We start from the raw sequence: 8,718 nt of genomic DNA on the forward strand, positions 1-8,718 counted from the left end.
CTTGACTTACAGACGGCTTGACTTACAGACTTTTTGAGTTACAGACTTCTCTGGCTACAAAATTTAGGTTTGACTTGCAGACTGAGATTTGACTTACAGACCAGAAAAAAACCAAAATGGAACAAAAACGGCCTGTTACGGGATTAATCGGTTTTCAATGCACTGTAGGTCAATGGAGACTTGACTTACAGACTTTTTGACTTGAGAACCGCCTTCCAATACAGATTAAGTTCTCAAGTCAAGACCCCACTGTACCTTGATGTGTCTGGTGAAACCGAGGGGGAGTGAGCCTATATCTTGACAGGCTCTGGAGTCTCGGAGCTGATCTACGTCAGTGACTTCAGAGTCCTATCAAGACATCAGATCACTCCAATCTCAAGAGTGCGGCTAGATGGTCAGATTGTCCTGAGCTGTATCAGGCTAGATTGTCCTAAATAAGGGTCTCCTTGAGGTGAGTACGTCATTTGGGACAATCCTTGCATCCACATGCAAGAATTGGGTGGTTTCAGGTCACAAAACCACACTGCACTGCAAGTGACCCTATTTGGCCCTTGCTCCCTTTAAAGTGAAAGTGGGGAAAAAGGAAATTAGAAAACAAACAGTAACACACACACCCTTGTCCCCTCATCCATGGGGCAGCGGAAAGAAGCTTTTCTTTAATTATTTCTAAGTGGCATAGTACTTTATTGGCTTGCCAAGCAACCAATTTGATGCTACCTTACAAGAGCTTTTTTAAAAAAATCCTTTTGGATCATTTCTTTCACTCTCCACAGGGGAGCAGGAGGAAGATTTCAATTTCCCATTATCATGAAGTGGTTTAAGCAAAGTAACAAAGCCATCTGCTCTGGTTCAAGTCTACACACTGGAACTGAACTAAAACAGAGTGACCACACCAAGACCAAACCAAACCACAGTAGCTCCGAACAGAGACCCAGAAAGGTGAGGGTAAGCATGGACCAGGGCCAGACTCATTCGCAATTGTCTGTACATTGTATGGTTGCTGGGAAAAGGAGTGAACCAAACCATCCCCAAATCAGACGAGACCAAGCAACAAATCCCCGTCTGATGGCACCCTCAGTTCCACCATACCTCAGAGACTAGACCATTAGTAGAAAAGGCTTAACACATTTCCCCAGTTATTATAGTAGAAAAGGCTGAAAGCATTTCCTTTATTAATGATCTTGAAAGTCTAATCCTTTTATGGTATTAGCAAGGGGGATACTGCAGCTAAAACTGTGCTCACGACCTGGGGTTCAAATCCCAGGTAGCCGGCTCAAGGTTGACTCAGCCTTCCATCCTTCCGAGGTCGGTAAAATGAGTACCCAGCTTGCTGGGGGGGGCAATGTGTAGCCTGTATAATTAAAAAAAAAATTGTAAACCGCCCGGAGAGTGCTTGTAGCGCTATGGGGCGGTATATAAGTCCAATAAATAAATAAATATAAATAAATATGCCATTAATCTTTTCTGTGCTAATTGTCACTATTTCACATTAGAAAAGGCAGGATTGTCAGATGAAATGGCCATGATACTTTGGTTGACATCACTCTTCCCTCAAACAGTGTATTTTATAGTTGACTCCTTCAAAAGTGTTCTTTGAGGACTCTGCCTTCCCCAACTTGGCACTTTCCAGATGTGTACCAACTGCACAATCTCATCATGGGTTGTGCATAGTGGGATTTCTGTTTCAAAACATCTGAAAGGGAGCACATTGGGGATGAAATTGCCAAAACATGAGCTGTGTCATGAAATTCTGCAACTGAACTGCCGTCTTTTTCTTTTCTTTCTACCCTCACCAGTCCCTCTTCAACATGTGTGGTTCTCTTACCATTCAAACACCATGGATTGTTTACGAGAAAAAATGACATAAAATCTGGTGAATTCCTGTCATGATGCCTTAAAATTATTTTAAATTATCTTTACTTATCTTTGTCTATCCTTAGTAAAAGATCATGGCAGAAGGAATTCAACTCCTCCTTAGTTGCATTTATTCTTCGCTGTTGCAGTTCTGGTAAAAGGAAAATAATAACTAGCAATGATTTCTTTCAAAAGGTGCATTTCCAGGACTACTCTCAATCTAAGTAAATTGAGTAAATAAGAGTAAACAAGTAAGTGCACCACTTTGATCTTTCAAGAAGCACGCTGTCATGCGTCTTCTCAAACAGAGATTTTAAAGTTGCTACAGAAATGTGAAAGATTTACTTGGAGCAAGTGGTCTCAAAAGAACTGGGTGGACATAGACAAAATGCTGAAGTATTTCCCCAGTACCAGTTAATTTTATCTTATATTTGCCATAGAATTCATGCTATAAAGAGAACCCAGAATAGATCAGTGTTTAGCTGAAAGCAGCTAACTTTAGCTGATTCTGTGATGACTGAATGAGTCTTTGGCACAAATAACTTTTTTTAAAAAAACAGCACAGATGTTAATACTTTTTCCACCAAGAGTATGGGGGAAAAATTAGTCCTGACATTGAGTAAGCTTTGCAGCCCGAATAACAGGAATTTGAGAATCTTAACTGGCATTGATACAATGAACAAGATCCTTCTCACACATAAAAATGAAAATTTTCATTTTATACATATGGTATGCCTGAAAGAAGTAAGAAGAGCAATTCTTAACAAGACTTCCAGTGGCAATATTATGACTGTTTACACTTTTAAGAAAACTGCCATTGGTAGCTAGGCCCATTATCGGCAATATCCTGTTGATGTAAATTTATGCTAGTGTAACCCAGACTGGGTACCGAAAATATTTGATTTGACAACAGAAAGTTTCTTACTCTCCCATTTCAGGTTCCAATACTTCCTAGGGCTCCCTTTTGTCCTGGGAAAACCTTTGGGAGCCTTGAGATAAAGATATGTCTTGAACAGTTTTTTTTAAAAAATCATCACTGGTAGTGGCAATCCAGCAGTGATTTTTACTATTAAAAGCCCCCCCACCGAATCCTGAGGCTCCCAAAGGCTTCCCCAGGAGAAAAGGGAGCCCTAGGGAGTCTTTGAACCTGAAAAAAGGGGGGGGGGTGGATAGGAAGTTTTCCATTAGTTTCAATTAAATATTGCTGGTGCCTGATCGACATTATGCTGGCATAAATTTACACAACAGGATTTCACTATATAACATGCCACTTTTACACACACACGCGCGCGCGCACACACACACACACACACACACGTGTGTGTGTGTGTGTCTGTATAGCAAAAAGATTTCTAAAAGCAAAATCAAAAGATGGAATGCCCCAAACAAAAAAAGTATAACTATGAAACTTGACCCCAGTTCAGCACCAAATTTGACATACATGTAGCAGAACGTCTGTTCTAGCTCTGTGCCAAATTTGGGGAGGTTTGGGCAAAAGTTTTTCTGATTTTGTAAAAAAAAAAAATAACACCGTTTTATCCCTGGAAAGACACGAGTGACCATAAATCTGCAGCTGATAGAAAAAAGATAAAATAAAAAGGCACTATTCTCATACCATAGCATTCTGGCCAATCAGAATGTGTCTGGAGTCAGGGCAGATGTAAATCTGTCACTTTTAACTTTGACATGGCCTTCAGTGTAAAAAATAATTTCACTCTTTCCTGGACACAGATTTTTAACTCCTGCCTGACAAAATATTTTTAAAACTATTTTTAAAAATAGATAATATACAGCAGAGCTCACTCATTTAAACTCTGAAATTACTATTTTTTCCATTTGTTGCTTTGAATGATCTTAACACACAGTTTACCTGGTTAACATGTAATTTACAGATCCACATGATTTTTAGATGTTATCCTCCCTAAACCACTTGTCAGATCATAGATCCTATTTACATCCACAGACTACACCACAAAAATCATGGGTCCTTCAGTGCATGGCTTTGCAGTGGTGTAAAAACATGGATCTGATGAAGGAATCCACACGATTTTGATGTAGAATCATTCCCAAACACTGTCCAATCATAGGTCCCATCTCTGCCCACAGATTAAAGAAAGAAATAATTGGTCCCCCAATACATGGCTTTGAAATGGTGCAAAACACCAAAATGAGTCAGAGATGTTCGTGGATGCACTTGATTTTTCTGCAAGATCATCTCCAACCACTGTCCGATCTTCGGCCCCATCTCTGACCACACACTAAAATACAAAAATGATAGCATATGGCTATTCGGTCATGCAAAATCAAGCATCCAAAGTATAGATCCTCATGGATCCACATGAGTTTTGCATAGGATTATCCCCAAACTACTATCAATCATAGGGCCCATCTGTTCCCACAGATTCCACTACAGAAATCTCCCAGTGCATGGCTTTATAGTGGTGCAAGAACATGATTTTAATGTAGGAAGCCATTTACAAGGGCTTATGCCCAAGTGTGTCCATTGATATACAGCAATAAAATTTATTTATTTGATTAATTCATATCCCACTTTTCTCCAAAAAACGCAACTCTAGACAATTCACCATACTTTTAGATAAAAAGGGGGATCAACTATAGGAGGAGAATTAAACCAAAAGCACGTTTGGGAATCAGTTCTACTAAAACTGTAAGTGCGGCTGACTTGTATTTGTATTATATTATATTTGTATTGTATTATATCACTTGTATAAGTGATGCCTAGAGTGGTTGAAATGACTAGATAGGCGGGGTATAAATACAATAAATAAATAAATAAAATACTAGTAGATATATGCATAGCTGTTGTTGTTTAGTTGTTAAGTCGTGTCTGATTCTTTGTGACCCCATGGACCAGAGCACACCAGACCACCCTGTCTTCCACTGCCTCCCGGAGTTGGGTCAAATTTATGTTGGTAGCTTCGATGACACTGTCCAACCATCTCATCCTCTGTCGTCCTCTTCTCTTGCCTTCACACTTTCCCAACATCAGGGTCTTTTCCAGGGAGTCTTCTCTTCTCATGAGATGGCCAAAGTATTGGAGCCTCAGCTTCAGGATCTGTCCTTCCAGTGAGCACTCAGGGTTGATTTCCTTCAAAATGGATAGGTTTGTTCTCCTTGCAGTCCAGGGGATTCTCAAGAGCCTCCTCCAGCACCACAATTCAAAAACATCAGTTCTTCGGCGGTCACCCTTCTTTATGGTCCAGCTCTCACTTCCATACATCGCTAATGGAAAAACCATAGCTTTGACTATGCAGACCTCGGCAAGGTGATGTCTCTGTTTTTTAAGATGCTGTTTAGGTTTGTCATTGCTTTCCTCCCAGAGCTACAAATGCTGACAAAGCAAAGAACAACAAAGAACTATAATAATGCAATGAAAGTAATAGAACACTTTGTCTTGAGGACCAGTGAGAAGCATTATGGGCATCTTATCCCAACGGCTGAGAAACAGTGCCCTAGTCTTCACAGAGTGTACTCCCGTAATATAACACTTCGCAGTCAAGGGAAGATTCTTGGAATGACGATAGTGGTGACGATTTTGTGTCATCAGCTCAATTCTGATTTATGGTGATCCTTTTCAAGGCAAAGAATACACAGATGTAGTTTACCAGGTCCTTCTGGGGGCATCCTTGTGCAGCTTGCCCAAGGTCACACAGGTTGGCTCTTTGCCCTGGAGGCACAGTGGAGAATTGAACTCACAACCTCTGGTTCCAGAACCAGAGGAATATTTATACAACAGCATAATGTGAAACACCCTCTGAGCATATATCATAAATACAACTTGCCACTGGTAGTTCAGCAGGCTGAAGTTAAAATTATTCGATCACAGCTCTGGTGGTGGCAAAATGAAGGATTGTATATCAGTTTAATTTTTTTTCAGCAGAGCAAAACTCTGCTGAATTTAATTGCCATGGATCTAACCCAAGATCATTACAGGCATAAACCAAAGCATCATTCATCTCAGAAGAAGATGTCATGCCAAACAAGCACATGAATGCAGAAGTCAATCCCTGCCTTGAGCGCTCTGCATCTTAAGCGGATGAAATAAAAGAGCCTTTTATACTAAGGGGAAAGGGGGGAATTGGAGGACTTTAAATAGAAGATAAGTCATATTGTAAAATCAGCTGCAGAGCGCCACTAAACTGCTTCCAGACATCTTTTTCACACTCTTGCTTCTTTGCCCCGTCCAGTACCTGGTCAGATGCGATCCGGTCTGAGACTATCCAGAACGGCACTTTTATCAAAGGAGTATGATCAATTACCATCCTCATCTAAATAAAGGAAGCTGCACGTCTTTTCAGGAGATGGTCTTGCATTTTTTTTGCAAAGCAGGTCTCGGGGACCCCCCCCTCACCGAAGCCCCGCGCCCCACTTCTCTCTTCCCCGCTACAGCTGGCAGGCTGGGGAGAGAACGGGGGGGCGGAGAGTAGTTGCCCCACAACTCCTGATCCTCGTTGCTCCCAAGGGGAAGCGCGAGTGTGTGTGTGTGTGTGTGGAGGGGATTCCCAAAGCGTCGCTCCCGCACCCTCGTGCCTCCCGCCCGGACACCTGGAGCACCAAAAGCTCCCCCCCCCCGGGTGAGTGGCGGGAAGTTTCCATCCAGTTCGAGAAGGGGGCCCGTTTCCTTCCCTTCCCGGCCAGCAAAGGAGAGAAGCCGCTCATCATTCGGGGTTTCTCTTCCCCCCCCCCCCCCGGGGGGGAAGTCTTCGCTTGGAGAGCAACTTCTAGAAAGCTTCACGCCGGCTCGCTTTTGCCTCCAAGAGGCTTCCTTCCACCGGCGGCTGTGCCTCTCTCCGAGCACACCTCCCTCCGCTCCCCGGGGTATTATTTCCCCCCCCCAAAACCGCCCTTCAGGTGAGCGGCCCCTCCCCTGTCCGCACCTCCGGCGCCCCTCTTCCTCAGCAATTCCCCCACCCCGTCCCTCCGGCTCTGCCACCGCGCCTCCTCCGCTCTCCTCCTTGCCCTTTCCTTCCTTGGGATTCCCCCCCCGCTTGGCTCTGGGATTTCCCCCCCCCCCGCTTGGCCCCGCGTCGCCCCTCCCTCACCTCTGCTGCCGGCGTTGCTGGCGGTGGAGTTCCCGCAACCCATCGCCTGCCCGCCTGCCTGCCTGCCTGCTCGGTGGTGGCTGCTGAGGCGCTCTTGCTCTCCGTCCCCTCCGAAGGTGGAAGAAGCGAGGGGGGGGGGGGGAAGAGAAGCGCTCCGCCTCCAAGGAAGGGATGCCCCCGCCCCCGCGGGAGAGGCAAGAGCAGGAGGGCGGCCCCAAGAAGGCACCGTGGGGACACCCCCTCCCCGACGGCGCCTCCGCCTCCTTCCCCACCCGTCACCTTGGCGACGTTAGAAGCCTATCAGCGCCCCCTGCAGCTGGAACGGCTCCTCCCCATTGGCCTGCGCGGAGGAGAGCGGGCTTTTCGAGGGAGGAAGAGTGGCGGCGGGAGGCTCCCAAACGCCGAGCGAGCCCTCCCCGGTTATGGAAGGACTCCGCCCATTGCCCTCTTGCCCCCAGTTTTGGCCGAGCGAATCCCCGGAGCAGTTCGCAAACCTCTGTAGCGTTGGTGGCTGGGTTGAGGGGCCTCGCTGGCTCCGCAGGCTTGCCCTCGCTCTGAAACAAAAACGGTATATCCTTTTCTCGAAGGCTTTCACGGCCGGGATCTGATAGTTGTTGTGGGTTTTTCGGGCTCTTTGGCCGTGTTCTGAAGGTTGTTCTTCCTGACGTTTCGCCAGTCTCTGTGGCCCGCGTCTTCAGAGGACTGGAGTAGGAACAGAGCATGGACAGAGTTCCTACTCCAGTCCTCTGAAGATGCCGGCCACAGAGACTGGCGAAACGTCAGGAAGAACAAAACCCACAACAACCATCAGTATATGCTTTTATCTACTGTTATTTTCCTTCACAACTACCAGACCCATATTTTCAGAACAAGGCTTAAAGGTTAAGTCTCCCATTCTCCATATTACCACGTGTTGTTTCTCTGTTATTCCCTGTACTATGTTACTGCTTGCAGCTAGTCTTTAAAGTGCCACATTGTCTTTTCCCCCATTTCCTTTTTGTGTGTGTGTGTTTCTTGTAATGTTTACAGAACCAGACTTCAAAAGAACTGAATACGAAACAGGGGGCATCAATCATTACAAGGTGTGAAATGCAATTAAACACCATGTTCTCTTTGAGCCTTGAATGAAGTCTCTGTATTCTTACTCCTATGTGTAAAGAAATGGACAATGTTCCACAAAAGCTTATAATTAAAATATAGCAGTCTCTAAAATGTGGTGTTCTGCTTTTGTTTTGTTTTGTGTTTCTTGTAGAAATGCTTGCACAGACTAACACAGCTGCAACTGCAAATACTTTATAATGATCTACTGTACAGTGGACCGTTGACTTACAGACAGCTTGACTTACAGACTTTTCAAGCTACAGACTTCTCTGGCCGCAAAATTTAGGTTCGACTTGCAGCCGGAGAATCAACATACAGACCAGAAAAAACAAAAATGGAATAAAAATGGCCAGTTACGGCATTAATCAGTTTTCAATGCATTGTAGGTCAATGGAAATTCGACCTACAGACTTTTCGACCTGCAGCCACCGTTCCAATACGGATTAATTCCATAAGTAGAGGGTCCACTGTATCCTGGATGAAAGACCAGCCAAATATGAACTGTTATCGTTGTTATTACATGCCGTCAAGTCACCTCAGATTTATGGTGATCCTATGAATGAGCCATCTCCAAAATGTCCTCCTATCCTCAACAGTCCAGCTCTTGTAAACTCAAGCCTATGGGTTCCTTTAGGGTACTGATCCATTGCTTATTTGGTCTTCCTCTTTTCCTGCAGCCTTTCCCAGCATTATTGTCTTT

General features: G+C 44.6%; 1 protein-coding gene across 1 annotated transcript in view; it reads right to left on the bottom strand.

Annotated features, from left to right (window-relative positions):
* Window positions 1-7,196, bottom strand: part of C5H12orf75 (chromosome 5 C12orf75 homolog) — a 34,072-nt gene extending 26,876 nt beyond the window's left edge. The window contains exon 1 of the mRNA XM_073000033.2: window positions 6,918-7,196. Coding sequence (XP_072856134.1) covers window positions 6,918-6,960 — 43 coding nt within the window. The 5' untranslated portion in view covers window positions 6,961-7,196. The remainder of the gene's footprint in view (window positions 1-6,917) is intronic.
* Window positions 7,197-8,718: the final 1,522 nt, after the last annotated feature.

Source organism: Pogona vitticeps, chromosome 5 (genome assembly GCF_051106095.1).
Source record: "Pogona vitticeps strain Pit_001003342236 chromosome 5, PviZW2.1, whole genome shotgun sequence".
In the NCBI taxonomy this organism is placed as follows: Eukaryota; Metazoa; Chordata; class Lepidosauria; order Squamata; family Agamidae; genus Pogona; species Pogona vitticeps.